This window comes from Pleurodeles waltl, chromosome 3_1 (genome assembly GCF_031143425.1).
Source record: "Pleurodeles waltl isolate 20211129_DDA chromosome 3_1, aPleWal1.hap1.20221129, whole genome shotgun sequence".
Lineage (NCBI taxonomy): Eukaryota > Metazoa > Chordata > Amphibia > Caudata > Salamandridae > Pleurodeles > Pleurodeles waltl.
The window spans coordinates 1,863,351,966-1,863,372,006 of NC_090440.1; the positions used below are offsets into that span (position 1 = coordinate 1,863,351,966).

The following is a 20,041-nucleotide window of genomic DNA, read 5'->3' on the forward strand; positions in this document are numbered from 1 at the left end:
AAGCACTGCTCCGCTGGGCCCTTCCTGTCAAGCACCGCTCCGCTGGGCCCCGCCGTCTCAAGCACCGCTCCGCTGGGCCCCGCCGTCTCAAGCACCGCTCCGCTGGGCCCTTCCTGCAAGCACCGCTCCGCTGGGCCCTTCCTGCAAGCACCGCTCCGCTGGGCCCCGCCGTCTCAAGCACCGCTCCGCTGGGCCCTTCCTGTCAAGCACCGCTCCGCTGGGCCCTTCCTGTCAAGCACCGCTCCGCTGGGCCCTTCCTGTCAAGCACCGCTCCGCTGGGCCCTTCCTGTCAAGCACCGCTCCGCTGGGCCCTTCCTGTCAAGCACCGCTCCGCTGGGCCCTTCCTGTCAAGCACCGCTCCGCTGGGCCCTTCCTGTCAAGCACCGCTCCGCTGGGCCCTTCCTGTCAAGCACCGCTCTGCTGGGCCCTTCCTGTCAAGCACCGCTCTGCTGGGCCCTTCCTGTCAAGCACCGCTCCGCTGGGCCCCGCCGTCTCAAGCACCGCTCCTCTGGGCCCCGCCGTCTCAAGCACCGCTCCTCTGGGCCCCGCCGTCTCAAGCACCGCTCCGCTGGGCCCCGCCGTCTCAAGCACCGCTCCGCTGGGCCCCGCCGTCTCAAGCACCACTGGCACAATGACAGTGCCGGATCTGTGTCGAGCTACTGTTCACGGTTCATTGTGCCCACCATGCCTCCTCCTTGACCAGTGGTCTCTGTAATCCACCTGATGGACTGTGGCTTTGCACTCCCCAGGATGGCACAGTGGGCAACCCACCCACTGTAGAGACTTGTGAGACTGTGGCTTTGCACTCCCCAGGATGGCACAGTGGGCAAACAACCCACTGTAGAGACTTGTGAGACTGTGGCTTTGCACTCCCCAGGATGGCACAGTGGGCAATCCACCCACTGTAGAGACTTGAGAGACTGTGGCTTTGCACTCCCCAGGATGGCACAGTGGGCAACCCACCCACTTGTGAGACTTGAGAGACTGTGGCTTTGCACTCCCCAGGATGGCACAGTGGGCATGGTGGCCCCTTCGTGGATCTGGCGTCGTGGACTCATGTGGCTGTGGTGCCCCCCCCTTCCCTTCCCCCTGAGGTGCCTGTAGTTTTATCATCAGATGCCCCTGCAGTGTTCTCTCCAACGGACTCAGGTCTCCTGTGTGGGCTTTGCCCTTGTGTTGATACACTTTGGCCCACGGACACTTGGAATTTCGTTAAATGTGCAGGACTAATTGCCTCGGTTTATCGATTGCACAAAATATTGAATTGATTTTTTATAATTTTTATTGCTATTTGACCATGACTTATCAGAGGCTATTTTTTACATAAATTTTGATTCTCAATTTAATTATGTCTTTGCATTTTTTCCGGGGGGTTTGGGTGGTGTCACTGTGACTTGTTGCTCTGCATTGGTGTGTACATAGTTTGGGGGGGGGGGGGGGTGTCGCATATGTGTGTGCCGTAACCTTTCCTCCTCCCCCCTCCCCTGTGTCATAGGTGCAGTACTCACCGTTGTCGTCTGCGCCGGCGTTCGTACTCGTGGTAGATGAGCAGGTAGACGAGAGCAGGTAGGATGTTTAATTCGGGTTCCATGCTGTCCTCCTTCCTCGTGGAGTGCATAGAGGTGAGCGTTTTCCCGTTCGTAGTCTGTTTCCGCCGTGTTTTTATCGGCGGGGCTCCCGCCCCGGAAAAGGTGGCGGATTGGTGAGTTGTGATAGGGTGGGCGGTACATTGTCTGCCGCCTGTCTGTTGGCGGTGACCGCCGCGCTGTTTGTTTGTACCGCCGTGGCGGACGGAGTGTTAATGTGGCGGTCTCTGTTGGCGGTTCCCGCCAGGGTCAGAATTCCATTTTTTGGACCGCCGGACTGTTGGCGGGTTGGCCGCCGCTTTATCACCGACCGCCAGGGTTAGAATCACCCCCTTAGTGTATTACTTACCTCCTATTGGAGGGTTGCCTCTATAGTACTTTGTGGTATTGTGTTCCAAAAATAAAGTGCGTTTATTTATGTACAACTGAGTTTTTTCTTTCATGTGTGTAAGTGTTGTGTGACTACAGTGATTTTGCATGTCTCCTAGATAAGCCTTGGCTGCTATCCACAGCGACCTCTAGAGAACCTGGTTTCTAGACACTGCCTACACTTCATTAGAGCGGATACCTGAACCTGGTATAAGGTGTAAGTACCTTAGATACCAACCACACACCATACCAGCTTCATACAGTGTACAAACAAGCTTTCAGAGCAATCCAATAGGTATGTACCAAACACCGTTGGCAGGGTTAAATATGGCAGTACATTATGACGATGATGCCCATACCGCAGTCTAGTCTCTATACTACAATGATGGATTTTACTAATTCATAGCAAAAGAGTGCCTGTAGCATGCCCAAAAGCTAGCAATTTATCTATTTGATCTACACACACCAATACCACTCACTTGATCGCCCTCAGGCTCTCCTGTCTCCTTTCCAATTAAATATTTCTGATAGGATCCCCAGTACTGTTTGGGTCTGTGTTTTGAGGGGATTAACTCATTATATATTTATCAGTCTGAGTATTGCAGTATGACATATCAGCATGCTATTCTTTTAAGGTCGGCAAAGGGCCACAGTCCCACCTCACAGCCATCTTGCATTTTGTCAGCAGCACCCTCATGGACACCAAGCAGCGATCTTCTCCCTTTACATCTCTGTCATAGCCTAGTAGGGCTAGGAGGGGCATGCGTTCCAGCCAGTTTCCCACAAAGACCTCCAGCTTGCCAAACACATTTTCCCAGAAAGGATGTATGCCCAGGCAGGTCCAGGCCTTGTGGAGAAAGCCCACCTCTCCCTCACCGCATCAGGGGCAATCTGCCACACTGCGCAATCCATACTTCAAGAGCCTAAGGGGTGTGTAGTATGTTCTACTGATGAATTTAAAGTTTATCAGGTAGTGTCTGCCATTGAGTGAGATGTTAAGAGTCATGGAGGAGCAGGAGTTCCCTATCCAATTGCACAATTTCCCACCCCAGAAGGTCTAAGTGGTCATGCAGCGATTTCAGGACCCCAGCCTGCTTAGTTATTGTGATCCTCGGATATAGACTTTGAATGTTTCCCACACTGTGCTGATGCTATTAACCGAGCCAATAATCACCTAAAAGATTTCCTTGATAGCTCTGGCTAGGTCATCTCGGAACAGCACGTCCAATAATGAGTATGAGAGGAACATCCACATAAATGGAGAGATTTGCCTGGGCCCCACCCCAATTTCAATCGAGACTGGCGAGTAATCCAAGTATGTCCTGGATACCAACTAGAGGCGAATTGTGTGTGCCAATCATGTGCTGTCAAGTAATAAGTGGAGACCCCCTCGCCCCGCTGAGTGTCTGTGTCTCCATATGTCTACTAACCCAGTGTCTGCTGCGATCTCTATCACCGTCCTGGCTGTGGTGGCTGGTCCCCTGTGTGTGCCCCCGATCGCTCTTTCAACTGATCGAATGTGCAAATAAAGTTTCCTCCCCAAATCTGCAAGAGGCTCCCCCATGTCGCCACTTTTGTAGCTAAGTCAAAATAAAACTAGGGATTGTCATATTTGGGGCCATAAAGCCCGACTAGAAGAAAGGTGAGATCTCCTCTGCTGCAGCGAGCCACAACATATCTACTACACAGGGGTCTGTTGAAAGCTCCTCGAGGCATATGCCTGAATATTTAGCTTCCCATATCATGACTCCCCAGCGTGGGAAGTGAACCCTACTGCCAGAAACTGCCCCTGCATCATCTTTGAGGTAAGAATATCACTACACAGGGCTAAATGAGTTTCCTGCAGTATAGCCAAGTCGACCATGTGCCTCTGAAGGGATGGTACTACCTTCCGCACCATCCTGGTATAATTTAGTCTTCTGAAGTACCACGTCAGCAACCTCAGAATGCCCGACCCCGTCCGGCCATACACGTCAGATATGTGGTCTGTCAATGTGACACGTGATGTACTATCGACTATCGATTTTTTCCTAAGGTGAGTCAGCAACCGCCATAAGAACCAAACAAATCCCTCTGGTAACTCGTTGAAGGTTTCCCCTCCCCACTCACAACAGGCATTTCCCCAATCAGCCCGTCTCAACCGGCCACCTTACAGTTATGTTAGTCCTGTCCACCTGCGGAGAGTGCCCCACTAGCTATGCGTTATGTTTCATCCCCCAGGCCACCCCTGGAACTGCATTGTAAAGCAGACAACAACCATCATTGACCCAAGACCAATGACCAAGTAGTGTTTCCTGCATTACGCCTCCACGTTTCAGCCTTGTCTTATTAACCGGTCCAACCAACCACATAAGTCGTACAGAGAAACTTCCATTGTGTCCAACTGATCATTCTAATATTGACAGCAATAGCATACGTCCCATATGCGTTCTTCGTCTCTCTGCCCTTAGCGAGAGGCAGTATTTACATCCTGCTGTAACCCCTTGGCCAGCCTTTGCTTAAAAAACTGGGCAAGCAGTTTATGGTCCGTGAATAGCATTGGCTTGCCATCCACCGTGATCCGAAGCTTGGCCGGGTAAAGCATGCGATAATCCATTTATAGTTCTCGTAGTTGGCGATTTACCGGAATAAACTGCTATCTTGCCTCTTGTACTTGCTGTGTGAAATCGGGGTAAAGCGAGATTTCCATCCCTTCATGTTGTGGTGTCTTTAGTTCTCTCGCTCGTTGCAGGGCTGCATCTCGGTCCCTGTAATTCAATAGTTTTATCATGGGCCCAGGTGGTGCCCCCAGAGGAGGCTGTGAGGTGTGGTGCGCTCTCTTCACCACAAACATGTTTAAAAACATTTTCCGACCCAGCAACTGGATCAGTAGGCGTTCGATGTATCCCTCGATGTTGTTAATGGAGGTTGACTCCGCAATGCCCACTATGCAAAGATTGTTTCTTCGTGATCTAGCCTCCAAATCCTCAACTCATCTGCAGAGCCGCTGGTGTCTTGCTCATGATGGATTGGTTGGAGTGCAGTGTTGTAAGGTCATCCTCTGTATCTGAAAAGCGCCTCTCCATCTGATCAAGGCGCTCTGTGTGTTTGTCAAGTCTTTCCGTCATTCTATCCATCCTCAAGGAGAGGGAGTCAATTTTTCTGTCTATTTTGTCCAAACTCTATTGTACTGCGGCTAGTATCTGCTTTAAGTCAGGCTCTTCCTCTGGTGATGAGACCCCCGCACCAGGGTCCGGCGCAGCCATCTGCTCCGCTTGTGTTTTATGAGCTTTACGCTGGTTGAAATGTAGCTTGGGCTGGTTTTCATCACTTTTGCCCTTGTTGGTCAGCGCAGCCAGTGAACCAGCCGTCCCAGCCGCAGTGGCTATAAATGGTTCTGTGATTATGCTTTTCAGACCACAGGCTATCTCTTAGCGCCCCTTTAAGGTGGCTATCTTCACACCTTGGGGTCCGGTTACATTAGCTCCCAATTCGCCATGTCTGCAGCAGGTCAGGCATCAGCATCTGGGTTCAGGCGCTCCGTGCGTATGTGCTTACTCAGATCTGGCACGTCTGCCCCAGTTCTTAATTAAGGCCGCCAGTCCCACTCAGCAGTCGGCCACTCTCACCTGCCAGTGTCCATCCGTTTTCAGCAGCCTCCTCGGGGCAGTCTTGTCCGGCACTGTACTGGCTTTACCTCATCTTCTGGGGCCACATGGACTCCTCTACGTCTACGGGCACTCCTGCCCGATCGTACCGGGCTGCCAACTACAATGAAGACCGGCCAGAGCACTCTTGATGGCACACTTTCCAGGCCTCCATGGTGGTGCCTCACTGTCACGGTCACCGCGGTCTCACAATTGGTGCGGGGGCGCCGCTTCTTTTCATTTCAGGTCCCCAACATGCCTCAGCTACCAGGGACACACGGCCTGGGGGTCAAATATTGCTATGGCCATAGGATTCCTTTGCAGATTGTTGGTGGCCAGAGGAGCTCCGTCAGTGAGCGGTCCTCCACCTCCACCAGGCAAGTGGTTGTTTATTGAGTATTGTTTGTTCTCTGTTCAGCTCCTTTTTCTTTTTGTGGGGCTTCTGTGAGCTATTTATTCCGGCATGTTGAGTGTCCTAGGCTTCCTCTCCTTCTAGATTGAGGGAGGGGAAATTTTGCTATTATCGTCCTACGATGTTTTCCTATGTTTTAAAATATATTTTTGAGGCCTGTTTGGCTTGGTCAGCTGTTGCCCAGGATTGCAAATGCCTAGTAGAGAAAGAGGTGATTTCTTCGGGAAATTTGCCAACCAATTTAGCCTCCTTAGATGTACTACTCAGGCCGACCTTGTAAGCATTTTCCAGATTTGAAAAGATGATTTGTACTTTTGAAGAAGAAGTCTGAGGCGGTCACTTTAGTTTCACTTTATTAATTACAAGAGCAAATGATCTTTAATACTGGCAGACTTGCTACTATGTAGCTCAGTACAGCATTCCTGGACCCTGAGGCATGGGTAAAGGGAACTGGTTGATTCATTGTGAATCTTCCATTTAGTACTCGTATTCACCAGAGTGGCATGCAGATCTGAAGGCTCCACCTAGCTTATCTCTTCTCTGTTTGAATTTCTATTACCTGCTTCGGTATAGGCCAATCTGCTGCAGTATAGGCCAGTGAACGTTTTGCAGGTTTATTTCTTCATATGGGTTATCTGTCATTAAGGTAGAAATGACGTCTCTGGTTATCAAGCATTCTGTATCTAGATGCTCATTTTTTATAGCCATGATTAACTGCTGTACATTGTTCATCAACTTTCTCTTTAATTTTGTTGAAGGATTAATGTATATGTTGATCTAGGTTTCCTAAAAGGTGACAGCAATGTTTTAGTATTGCTAATGCTCAGGGTTTATTTGCAATCTGATTTCAGTTGCAAAGACAAGTACATTATCAGACATCCCTTGGGATGCCCTTTCCTTGATGCTCTAATTGCAAAACTACAAAAACAAGAATGTCCGGATAAAATCTGATCAGTTATAGAGATTCCACATTGTCTAAATAGGTCTTTTCTAGAGCATATTTAATTTGTCTTGCCGTCAAAAAGCCAAGCGGCCACAGAAGTTTCATAAGTTTCTAGCCATCACGGAAATAAACTACTCAATTGAGACAACATAAGACTAATACAGATACGGTAGCCCTGCATGAGCTGCTGATAGTTTGACAATACTACTGCATTTAAGAATGTCAAACTTTCCCTTTGATTTTTTGTCGCGTTACAATAGTAATTTAATCTGGTGCTGCTCCTTGTCTCTTATTTTGTTTTGATTAGGAGATCTGCAATTTTGCTATTACTAAATAATTTTCCTAGGTATATAATATCAATGCAGGGCTGATTTTTTTTTACCAATTGAAGTCTGCATGAGATTTTGAGGCCCCAATGGGTGAATTTGCAAAGTTGGACTCTTCTTTGTTTCTTATTTTATTATTCAAAATGTCAGTGTGGTTTTTCAACTTAATACAGAGGTTACATGAAATAGATTATCCTCAGTTTGGCCATGCACCAGCTGATGGGGTCTGCCGTTCTGTTCTTTCCCACAACTGAGGCGGAATGGTTTGGAACGTATGCTTTGATGGGTTCAGCTTGTGTATGTGTAGTCTATTTTTTTAAGACGCTCTAGGGAGTGAGGGTCAGAGTGACTTCCATCAAGGTCGCAGCAGAGTTGCTCCTGAGTCAAAAGAACAAAAAACTCTTGTTCTGGTGGTGCAGCCGTGTTATTCGCCACCTTATGAGAAGTCAGAGCGGCTGTCGGCCCTGGAGTGGGCTGTGGGACTGAGAGAGCATGCACATCTTCAATGTCAATCAAGACCAGGTCTTTCGACTCTTCCTACCATGCAATTTGGCCTTGAGGTTCCGAGCGGTCTTCGGATTAATTTAAGCACACATGTCCCACAATTCTGAGTTAAGCAAGGAACCCTGACACCAGAGACAAGCCTCATGTTGGTCTGTCACTGACAATTCTTTGTGCAGATGTTATATCAATGAGAATGACATTTTTCAATGTTAGAAGCCTTAATTGACAACTGTGCAGCAACTCAAAATGGTATACGCCTGTTGGCATACATTTGTGGCATGGTGTACCAACAAATCTGTTGATCCCTTTTTCTGCTCCTCTTTCTGAGGTTCTTTTGTTCCTTCTTTCTTTGGCCCAGCAGGGCTCTGCTTTGGGCACCCTTAAAGGCTATTTATCAGCTATCATAGACTTTCTTAGGTTGCCTGATTAGCCTTCACTCTAAGTCTCCTATTGTTAGTAGATTCCTTAAGGGTCTCACCCATGTATTTCCTCCCACTCTGTTTATTATGCCTCAGTGGGACCTCAATCTTCTCCTTACTTAATGCGTACTCCCTTTGAACCATTGCACATTTGTCTTGTACGGTTCCTTACTTTCAAAACAGTTTTTTCTGTAGTCATCACTTCTGCTCGCAGATTGAGTGAGCTTCAGGCTCTATCTTCTAAGCCTCCAGTTTTGTCTGTGCACCCTGACAAAGAGGTGTTAAGCACTAGGGCCTCATTCATTCCCAAAGCCAATACACCTTTTCATGTAGGACAGTCCATCACTTTACCTACTTTTTATGCACCTTCACATCCTTCTCATGAGGAGGAGAGACTCCACCACCTGGATCCAAAAAGAGCATTGGCATTCTATCTCAATCGTACTAAAGATTTCCAGGTGGACGATCAACTCTTTGATGGATATGTGGGTGCAAATAAGGGAAAGACGGTGCAAAAACGTACCATCTCACAATGGCTACTTCTGTGCATCAAAATGTGCTAGGCCTTGGCAAAGAAGCAACCTCCTGAGGGCTTGCGCGCTCATTCCACCAGAGCAACTGCTGCTTCCACTGAGTTAGTACGCGGAGTTCCTGTCCTGGATATCTGCCAGGCAGCAACGTGGGCATCCCTGCACACATTTACTAAACATTACTGCCTGGAAAGTCAGGTCCATAGGGACAGCTACCTTGGTCATTCAGTCCTGCAGGACTTTCTAGTATGATCTTGGTTAGCAGCCCTCCTCCGAGGATGGCATCGCTTGGAAATCTATTCTAAGGTAAGGAATTTGCCAGATATATCATTACCGAAGGTAAGTAACTTGTACATCTGATAGAGACTATATGCATGTAGCCATACACAAAGCCATGCATAGTGATGTTGTTGATTAGGAGGCATGTCATTATTTACTGTGCCTAACAAGCAACAGGTGCCTACAAATGAAATACTTCTGCCTTCAGCTACAATTTCAACATTCCGTTTTCAATACTCTCCTGTATAATGTTGGGGGGAATTCTTTTGTTACCATTCTGATCCTTCGTAACAGCTGAAGAGTGCCTGACAAGTTGAATTGACCTATGCCAAGAACATGTGTGAAATGGTGTCCCCGCACTTACGAAGTCTGGGAAAATGGGCCTGGAGTTTGTGGGGGCACCTCTGCTAGTGCAGGGGTGCCCTCACACACGTACTTTGCACCATGCCTGCTGGGTTAGGCGGCCTGTCATAGGGGTGACTTATAAGTGACCTGGTGCAGTGAAACGTGGCAGTGAAAGGGTGCTTGCCCCTTTTCACACAGGATGCAGTGGCAGCCCTCATAACCCTTTGCTTGAGCTCCCTATGGGTGGAAAAATATATGCTGCAGCCTGTAGGGGTCCCCTGGGACCCCATTGCCCTGGGTACTTAGGTACCATACACTAGGGACTTATAATGGGGCACCAGTGTGACAATTGTCCAATGAAATACAGAGTTTTGGGAGAGAGAGCATAATCACTGGGTTTCTGGTTAGCAGGATCCCAGTGAACACTGTCAAACACACTGACATCAGGCATAAAAAGGGGGTAACCATACCAAGAAAGAGGGTACTTCGCTACAGTTAGAAACAGCTTCTTCCTGCCTACAAGGAGGACAGGGAAGGAAGATAGCAAAGCAAAGAGATGCATTACCTCCTTCTTAGATGAGGGTTTCTCATTTTGAACAATGTCTATACTTTGTGCCTGTGAACACTTTGCTTGGTTCTGGCCTCCAACAAATGACCCAAATAATACGGAATTGCCAAAAATCAACTTGTAATTCATAGTCTTTGAGAAGACCGGAGCACAAGTCAACAGAGGATGTTTGCCAATGATTTTACCTTGCAGGTATGTGATTTGCCTCTCAATGTTAGGGCCACATCTAGATGAGGAAAAGCTCTACTGGTGCAACTTTCTTAATTGGAACTGTCCTAAAAAGAGAAAAGCAGGCCCATGATCAAGAATTAAACTAGAACCAAGATCAGGGAATGGAAGCAATGCATGGAGGGCCATTACGCAGTGTGAGATGTCCGAAGCGACAAGGACCTTGAAGCTTGGACAGCAGATTCTGCACGAGAACCCACTGCATAACCCCGGGGTTGAGGAATTGTAAATGCTTATTAGGACTGCAAACCTTGTATAACCGTGCAATGTCCTCTGAATTACACTACACCCTAGGTCAGACCTAGGCCACTATTCCCAGGTGGCCAGTTTTATCTGTGACGACACCATGTGCCAGAAACAACATTTCCAACTGGTATACCCTATACATAAATCTGGTTAATATGAGTGTTTGCCCTTGGACTTGACTTAGGTCCAAATCAACTTGCTCTGAGAATGTGGTAAACTAAAGTGAAGACCTGGGGAGGGAGGCAAGGGTGGGGAGTTCGGCAGGGGACAACACAGATTATTAGCTGACTGGGTGAAGCATTCCATGCTCACCCAAATAAAAATTGAGAGTGTGGTAGAGGTCAAGCTACAATTGCAGCTAGTGCATCATGTGATTTTACCAGTCAGATTTTCCAGCTAGTAAAAGATGTTCAGGTGCTCCCACACCCAGGACATATTGGTGCAGGATTACCTGACCGGCTGTTATTGGGTCGAGCAGTATCCCACCCAGAAATATTGCTCTACCCAACTTATAATCAGGCCATATATAATGAAAGACAAATAATGCAAATACAGGCTGGCAAAATATGTGCATTTATTAACATACTTAACAGCTCCCTGAACTTGGGGGCAGATCACAGAGCATAACTGAAATATGTTGCCTCTTCTGTACACAGAAAAAGTATGGAAATATTGCTTTACAATTTGTCAAATGCTCATTGATGAGAATTCAGTCAGGGTTTATGAGGCAGATTTACCTGTTTGCACAGCCTACACCAGGAGTAGGTGAGAATTGTGTGCTGGTATCCAGGGACAGGAGAATCCAGCTCCTTCAATATGATCTGCACACATCCATTACCATGGACAAAGCGCCGGACATGGTGCACCATGGGTGTCTCACAAAACACACTGGGACACTGGTAAGAGGGCCTTGGAAGTAAAGTGAAAGAAAAAGGACACAAACATTTAGACCAGTAATTTTCAATAGGAATAAAAGGTATCAAAGTTTTCTTGACAACGGCAAAATAAATTCTTTGAAGGTGATAATGGCAAACCCCTTTATTTTCCTTTAATTTAATGAACAATTTGGAATGTCTTTCATATTAATGGCCCCAGACTACAGCAGGTAAACATGACAAGGACTTAAGTGTTTTCTCCTAAGACATCTAACTGCAGGACACAGGCTGCATTTAAGAAGGGCTACTACACTTTTCATCCTTTCAAAAAGAGATTAGTGTTTGTAACATTCAGTAACAGTAACATTTTGTATCTTACAATGACACAAAGAGTAACAAATTATTGCAAAGTCATCAAGATCATCCAGAGACTACCTTAAAAAACCAGAGGAGCTTTTTTTTAAATCTATTATACAGCTCACAATATGTATCAATTGTATGAGTGCCGGTGTGCTTTAAACAATATGTTCCATAACAACGGTTCCAAACTTCAGTGAAAAAGAATTCCTAAAGCAGTATAAACTAGGATAAAAATGTACCCTTTATAACCTATATATAGAGTAAAGAAAAATTAAATGCTGCGCTTGGCCCTAAAAAAAAAATACTCTGTGAAGGTGATAGTTAAGAAACATCATCTGTCAGGGAAATTCCAGGAAACTTCTCACAAGAGGGCAGGGTCAAAGTGTTGCAAAGCTTTACCCAACTCCTCAATAAGCAAATATCAGGAGCAAGTCTCCCTCTTCCCAATAACACTATTCTGAAAGCTTGTACCTTAAAAGGATTTTAGCCAATGCAGAGAGACATGCTTCAGACACAGAAGACTATAGAACACTGTCACTGTAAAAGTTCACACAACTCAGACAAATTAGCAAGTGAGTCAATCAATCAATCCATTTTTCTAAAGCACAACTTCTCACATGTGAGGGTGTTATAGCGCTGGTAGTGGGTCTGGGCCTCATTCGAAGAGCCGTATCTTGAGGTTTTTCCTGAAGATGGTGAGTGATGGGCTTTCTCTGAGGTGTGTGAGTAGGTTGGTTCCATCTCTTGGCTGCGAGGTAGGAGAAAGATCTTCCTACGAGTGTGGTTTTTTGGATGCGTGGAATGGTGGCTAGTGCCTACTGGGTGGATCGGAGGGGTCTGGTGGGATTATGGACAGAAATGTGATGATTCAGGTAGGCCGGTCCGATGTTGTGAAGGGCCTTGTCGGTGTGGGTGAGTAGTCTGAAGTTAATTTGCTTCTCCACCAGGAACTAACGGAGGAGTCTCAGGTGTTGGGAGATATGTTCCTGGCAGGGGAGGTTCAGGGCGAGTCCCGCAGCAGCGTTTTGGATGAGCTGCAGTTTCCTGATGGTCTTGGTCATGGTGCAGGCGTAGAGTGCGTTGCCATGGTCGAGCTTGCTTGTGACTAGGGCGGGGGGAGGACTATCTTGCAGCAGTAGCCCATTTGAAGATTTTGCGGAGTTGGCGGAGGGTGTGCCAGCAGGAAGAGGTGACTGCGTTTACCTGCTGGCTCATTGTTAGGGAGGAGGCGAGGATGATTCCTAGGTTGCGGGCGTGGTCTGTCAGAGTAGGTGGGACGCTGAGCGATGTGGGCCACCAGGAGTCATCCCAGGCTGAAGTGGCGTTCCTGAAGATGATGAGCTTGGTCTTGTCTGAGTTGAGTTTGAGGCAGCTCTTCCTCATCCGGGGGGGTGACTGCTTTCATTCCGGTGTGAAAGTTCCTCTTGGCTTCGTCCGGGTCTTCAGTGAGGGATATGATGAGTTGTGTGTCATCGGCATATGACACGATATTCATTCTGTGTCTTCTGACCATGGCTGCAGGCGGGGCCATGTAGATGTTGAAGAGCGTTGGACTGAGGGAGGATTCCCTGAGGGACTCCGCAGATGACTTCTGTTGGTTTGGATATGAAAGGTGTGAGTCTGACTCTGTTCTTCCAATGAGGAAGGATTGAATCCATTGCAAGGCTTTTCTGTGGATTCCTACATCGTGGAGTCTGGTGCATAAGGTGCTGTGGGAGACTGTGTTGAAGGCTGCTGAGAGGTCAAGGAGTATGAGTGCTGCGGTGTGGCCGCGGTCGAGGAGTCTGCAGATTTCATTGGTGGCTACAAGAAGAGCTGTCTCCGTGCTGTGGTTGCTGCGGAAGCCAGACTGGGAGGTATGCAGAAAGTTGTTGTCTTCGATGAATTGTCGCAGCTGTGAGTTTATAGATTTTTTCAGGACTTTGGCTGGGTAGAGTAGTAGCGAGATGGGCTGGAAATTCTTTAGCTCTGATGGGTAGGCTGTGGGCCTCTTAGGAGAGGGCAGACTTCAGCATGTTGCCAATCATTGGGGAAGGTGGCTGTTTTGATGGAGCAGGTTAGTGTCTGCACTGGCTTTGTTGTAAATGTAGTGAGGACTGGGGTCTGTGGATGCTCCTGAGTGAATGCTGTTCATGATGATTTCAGTCTCTTCTGTGGTATGAGTGGACCAGTTGTGGACAGTTTGGGTGGGTTCTGAGGGTTGGGTCAGTCGTAGATTCTGATGCTGGGCGGGTTCTGCAGGAGGAAGCGGTCATAGATGTCCTTAATTTTGAGGTGGAAAAAGGTCGCCAGTTTGTCGCAGAGGTCTTGCGAAGGGGGGGGGAGAATGTTGGTGGATTAGGAGGGAGGATTTGTCAATTTGTTGATTACTGTTAAGAGTTCTCTTGGGTTGAGCGGGGAGATGTTGATGAGTTGCAGGAGTGCGGCTATTTCTGCATTTTTTATACGTTGGTGATGGGTGGCAGTGGCGGCTCTGAAGGAGGGGAGGTCTTCACTGGGTTTGTTGTTTTTCCATTTCTTCTCTAGGCGCCTGCAAGTGCGCTTGGATTCTTGGAGTTTGGTGGTGAACCAGTGGGCTCTTTTTGGGATGCGCTTGACCGAAGTTGATGTGAGGGGAGCTAAGGAGTTGGTGCATTCAGTGATCCAGGCGTTGAGGTTGCATGCTGCGGTGTTGGCATCATCGGTGGGGGGCGAGAGGTGATTTGGCAAGGTGAGTTCTCATCTGTGATTTCGTTCCATTTCCTGTGTGGGGCCCTGGGGACACGGAGGCGGCTGTGGGGTGCAGAGATAGCGAAGTGTAGGCAGGGATGGTCAGTCCAGTCTGGGATAGAGATATTCTTGATGGTAATCCAATTGCTTGAGGTGAAAATGGGGTCTAGGGTGTGTCCTGCAGCGTGCGTGGGAGGGGTGATTAGTTGTTGGAGTCCGAGGGAGGCGAGATTGTCGAGTAGGGAAATGGTGTTTTGGTCGTTGCAGTCCTCGAGGTGGAAGTTCAAGTCACTGAGGAGGAGGTAGTCGATGAACGCCAGGGCATGGGTGGTGGCTATGTCTACAATGACGCTGATGAAGGCTGGGCGCAGGCCGGGCGATCTGTAGACCAGGGTGCCACAGAGGGAGGAGTTGCAAGTGGTGTGGATCAGGAAGTGTAGGTGTTCCATTGTGGGGCATGGTTCCTCTGTGTTGACTGTGATGCGGAGTGAGGAATTGTGCATGATAGCCAGTCCTCCACCCAGACGGAAGGACCGGTTCTTCCTTAGGATGTTGTTTCCATCTGGGATTGCGATGGCGATGTCTGGTCCGGAGCTAGGGTTGGTCCAGGTCTCGGTTAGCAATGCTGTAGGAAGCTGGCCTGGTGTGTGGTGGGTACCCAAGGTTCTTATACCAGGTCCAGGTATCCCCTATTAGTGAAGTGTAGGCAGTGTCTAGAAGCCAGGCTCTTTAGAGGTAGTTGTGGATGAGCAGCCGAGGCTTATCGAGGAGACATGCAAAGCTGATGCAATACCACTGTGGTCACACAGCACTTACACAACACTCAGTTGTACAAAAATAAAATATTTTATTCTTGGAACAGATCACCACAAAATACTCCTCCAATAGGAGGTAAGTAATACACTAAATATATACACTAACAATCAGAAATAAGCAGAGAACAGGTTAGAAAACAGTGCAAATAGCAATAACCAAGAGTGAACCTAGGCGGAGCGCAAACAATATACAAAACAAAACAGAATGCGAACACAAGAGCTCCACCTAGGAAAGTAGAATGTGTAGAGGGGAGCTGGAAGTACTAGAAAACCAAAAAGGTTAGTAAAACAGAATGCAGGAGTAAATCACTGGATTTTCCCCAAACCACCCAAAAGGAGGAAAAAGAAACAAATAAGACACCCAGGCAAGACTGAAAGAAAACCAGCAGTGGATTCCTGAAGAAAGAAAACCTGTAGAGAGAGGGGACCAAGTCCAAAAGTCACAGTGGAGTCCAGAGAGAGTAGGAGCTACTACCCACCCAGCTTACAGGAGTTGGTCGACGGTGATAAACAGGTGAGCACTGCAGCACTGTAGCCGGAGAAGAGTTCCTTATGGATGCAGATGAAGTTTCATGCTGGAGTTAAGATTACAGGCAGGTGTCAGTGCAGGAATTCACCAACAAGCCTTGGCAAAGGCAAACTCCTGGTTAGTGAAAAAGCGGTGCTGCCAAGGCCCAGCAAGGCCCAGCAGGTCTCAACCCAGGAGGAGGAGTCACAGGGGACCCTCAGCGCCGCAGAGAGTCCACAGGAGCAGAGGAAGAACCAGCAGATGTCCCACAGGACGGGAACACATGAGTCGCAGAAGAGGCCCACACAGCACTGCAAAAGAGGATCCCACGCCACCAGAGAACCACGCAGGAGGCTGTGGCCCGAGCAGTTGGATAGGAGTGCTGGGGGCTGGAACTACACGTCGCCTAAAGCTCCCTTGGAGATGATGTAAACAAGCCTTGGCAGATGCAAGAGGAGACGTGCACTGGGGAACTGTCCTGCATGGGAAGGCAGGAGCTTACCTTCACCAAAGTTGGACAACAGGCAGACAGGACGAAGAGGAATACTCCGAACCACAGGCTGCGATGCAGGATCCTCACAGCTCAAGATGAGGGAAGATCCATGCAGCCGGTCAACGCTTGCTGTAGGTGCCTGCGGTTGCAGGGGAGTGACTCCACTGAAGGGAGATTCCTTATTCTTGTGCAGGCTGAAGAGCTGCAGTCTTCAGAGAATGCACAGCTGAGAAAATGTTGCAAAGCTGGCATGAGACGTAGAAACAAATTTTCAGAGGAATCCTGAAAGCCGAATCTGAGGAATCACCCATGAGAGAGACCCTAAATAGCCCTGAAAGGGGGATTGGTCACCTAACCAGGTAAGCACCTATTAGGAGGGGGCTCTGACGTCCTCTGCCTGGCCACTCAGATGCTCCCAGAGTTCCCTGCCAACCTTGGAAACAAGATGGCAGAAACCAGAGACCCTCTTGAGGAGCTCTGGGCACCACCCATGGGGTGGTGATTAACAGGGGAGTGGTTACTCCCCTTTCCATTGTCCAGTTTTGCGCCAGAGCAGGGACTGGGGGTCCTTGAACCATTGTGGACTGGTTTATGCATGGAGTGCACTAAATGTGCCTTTCAAAGTAAACCAGTGGCATGGGGAGGCTACCCCTACAAAGTCAATCACACCTATTTCCAAAGGGAGAGTGTGTTACCTCCCACTCCCAAAGGAAATCCTTTGTTCTGCCTTCCTGGGCTTGATCAGATCAAGCAGCAGGAAGGCAGAAACCTGTCTGAGGGGTGGCAGCAGCTGGGCTGCCCGGAAAACCCTGTAAGACTGGTGGTAGCAATGCTGGGGGTCCTCTAAAGAGCCCCCAGAGTACAAGGAATCATACTTTCAATACTTGCAACAATATTAGGGTAGGATACCAAACATGCCCAGGTTCAGTTACTTTTATGTAGCTGGACATAGGTAGTGACCTATGTCCAGTACATGTGTAAAATGGCGTTCCTGCACTCACACAGTCCAGGAAAATGGATCTGGAGTTTGTGGGGGCACCTTTGCTAGTGCAGGGGTGCCCTCAAACACAGGTACCTACACCCTGCCCTCTGGGCTGAGAGGGCCTACCATAGGGGTGACTTACAATGACCTGGTGCAGTGACCTGTAGTGAAAACGGGTGTATGCACCCGTTTCACACGGGCTGCAATGGCAGGGATGCAGAACCCTTTGCATGGGCTCCCTATGATGGCAGAATAAATATTGCAGCCCACAGGGATCCCCTGGGACCCCAATGCTCTGGGTACTAGGTACTATATACTAGAGACCTACATGGGGGACAAGTATGCCAATTGTGGTAAGAAAAAGGTACAATTTACAGGAGAAAGCAAAACTACTGGGGTCCTGGTTAGCAGGATCCCAGTAGACACAGTCAAACACACTGACAACAGGCAGAAAATGGGGTAACCATGCCAAGAAAGAAGGTACTTTCCTACAAATGGGATGTTCGGACGGATGGAGTCGATCAGGTCCCAAAGTTCTGTGGTGTGCTTATGGAGGGAGTGTATATTTAGAAGGAGGCAGTTGATGAGGTGGTAACGGACGTTGGTAGTTTCAGGTTTCGGGTGTTCCGGTTGTTTGTTGTGGCTGAACCTGAGGTTGCAGTTCAGGCAGGAAAAAGGTCTGTCGGTGTCCTTAGGAGATGCAGTGTAGCAGTGCTGAGACGTCCTGTGTTAAAGGCGGTGGAGGGGCTTGGCGTCGTAATGGAGGCTGGTCAGGGAATGGCTTGTCGGAGATCCAGGGTTGCTGGTGCTGGGTGTGGAATGGTTTGCCTTTGGTGCGCCTTCAGGGCACCCGCTGCACGCGGCAGCCATTAAGAAGGGGAGGAAGCTGGGGGGGGATCCAGTCAGCTGGGCGGCAGGAGGGCAGGAAAGTGCTTTGGCGGGGCCGCAGGGGCAGCAGCGGTGCAGGAGGGAAATGGTCAAGGAAGAAACAGCAAATGAAGAGAAACAACAGAAAAGGAAAAAAGGAAAAACGAGGTGAAAAAAGGCAGCAGTATAAAAGCAAGAGTAGAGGAGAAACAGAGAGAGATATTTACTTGTAGATGGCCACTAGGCCACCAGGGATGAGGTGCAGGCAGGAGCCTGCAGGTGGAGAAGAGAGAGCCTCAAACTGAGAGTCAGGCAGGCTCTCAGTTCATTCCCAAGGCAAGACAGAGGCAGCAGCAGCCAGAGGAGCTGGGGAGGGCAACAGACACTGACCAGATGGTGTGAAATTCCTATACCCCAACTCCCAGGCCACATTGCCTGGGGCCAAGTTTTCATGTTTATTTTGTCCTGGGGAGGCAAGTAGGTCCAGCCCCTACAGCACAAACCTTTTAGCTGCCAGTTTAAAGTATCAGATTATGGATCGGGAACAGCACTGTCTTCAGTTAAGGTAAAATTTGTGTCCATATGCTAATTCTGTCCCAACTTGTAGTTATGGTTCATTAATGCAAAGCCTTTCTTGTTAGGGTGAGTGCTCTAAAGAAATGTTTTAAACTCTGACTGCACTACTGACAGTGGTTCCAGTGTAACCATGTGTACATAGGCGTGGCCTGGCCTGGCATGACAAGAGACTTTCAGTGAGGAGCTCCTGCTGAACCCGGGGCTCCAGGGACAGAAAATCTGCCTGAAACATGAATGACATTGCAGCACTGGGTGGCAACTGCATTCAGTTACTGCGATCACCCAGCAGCCTTGATTCAAGGTGCTGGGATTGCACTTGCAAAGAGACAAGATGGCAGTCTGCAGCTTTTCCCCTAATGCAGAGAGGACCTGAGGGGGCGAAGGAGACACTTGATATGGGGCGGTACCTTCAGTAACAGGAAGGCCAGTGACGGATGCTAGGCGGTACTGCAGAAAGCTCCCTCCAAGAATTCACAAAGCAGTGGAGCTGCTCTGAGGTACTAGGGGCCGGCCTGAAGAAGACGTCAGCTTCGGGACTGCTTTGCATGTCAGCATCAGACAGCTGATGCCAAGGTCGCACAGAAAGCTAGAGTGGCCGGTACACTCCCAAGCGCCTGTGGATCAGCGCATTGAGCACCTGGGCTGCGGCGCTGATTCTGGAGCTTGGGGCATGTGAATGAAGGTGCCAGTCAGAAGGGGCGGCACAAAGTGAAATCAGTGGGCTTGGTGCACAAGGGATGCCTCACAGTGCAGAGCATTAGACAAATCTAATTGTGGTGGTGAGTGTGTCGTGCTGGAGGTGCAGCCGAAGAGAGACCACTAATCGGATGGCCTCAGAGGCTCACATATTGCAGCGGAGTGCAGAGTGAGCACACTCCAAGAATGGACATTATTAGCCAGTGAAAGAGAGCTTGGGATCCAACCTGCGAAGGGAAAGAAATAAAGGTAGGCAGTATGCCAGAAGCCCCCCCATGTCACCAGCAATTACAGAGAGACTTAGGGAGATCGACAATACTGATCCCCAGCTAGTTGACTTGAATGGCCTATAGAGATTGAGACATGGGGCCCCTGCACAGCAACAGATTGAAGTGAGCGCCCCCCTTGCAAACTGGGGACACTGCTGGGTGTAAATAATTGATTGATGTATGCGATTCAGCTACATTCTGAAGGCTGAGGGCATCTAAGGCTACATCCCTCTGAGCAGGGAAGAAATATAGACCAGCGAGATTACCGGCAGAGACATTCCCCTCCCCAAACATTCCCCCCTTTTCTTTGCTTTTGACATCCCTGCGTTCCCCACATCCCACCCATCCCCTCCATCATCCAGCTGGGGGACTGGCAATCAGAGGGTAAGTACTCAAGACTGAGGTGATGGTAGGACTCGTGCACCACATAACGGACTGCAGGGAGAAATGGCAGATCCTGAGAACTCCACACAAGACCAGGCGGACAGCTCTGAGGACCCACTGGCCGAA

The 20,041-nt window shown here is 48.9% G+C and overlaps 1 protein-coding gene across 3 annotated transcripts in view; it reads right to left on the reverse strand.

Annotated features, from left to right (window-relative positions):
* The window catches only part of PIKFYVE (phosphoinositide kinase, FYVE-type zinc finger containing), a 1,212,885-nt gene that overhangs the window by 605,129 nt on the left and 587,715 nt on the right, over window positions 1-20,041 (reverse strand). For all 3 annotated transcript variants that reach the window (XM_069225943.1, XM_069225942.1, XM_069225940.1), the window contains one exon: window positions 11,119-11,290. In XM_069225943.1, the coding sequence (XP_069082044.1) occupies window positions 11,119-11,290 (172 nt within the window). The remainder of the gene's footprint in view (window positions 1-11,118; window positions 11,291-20,041) is intronic.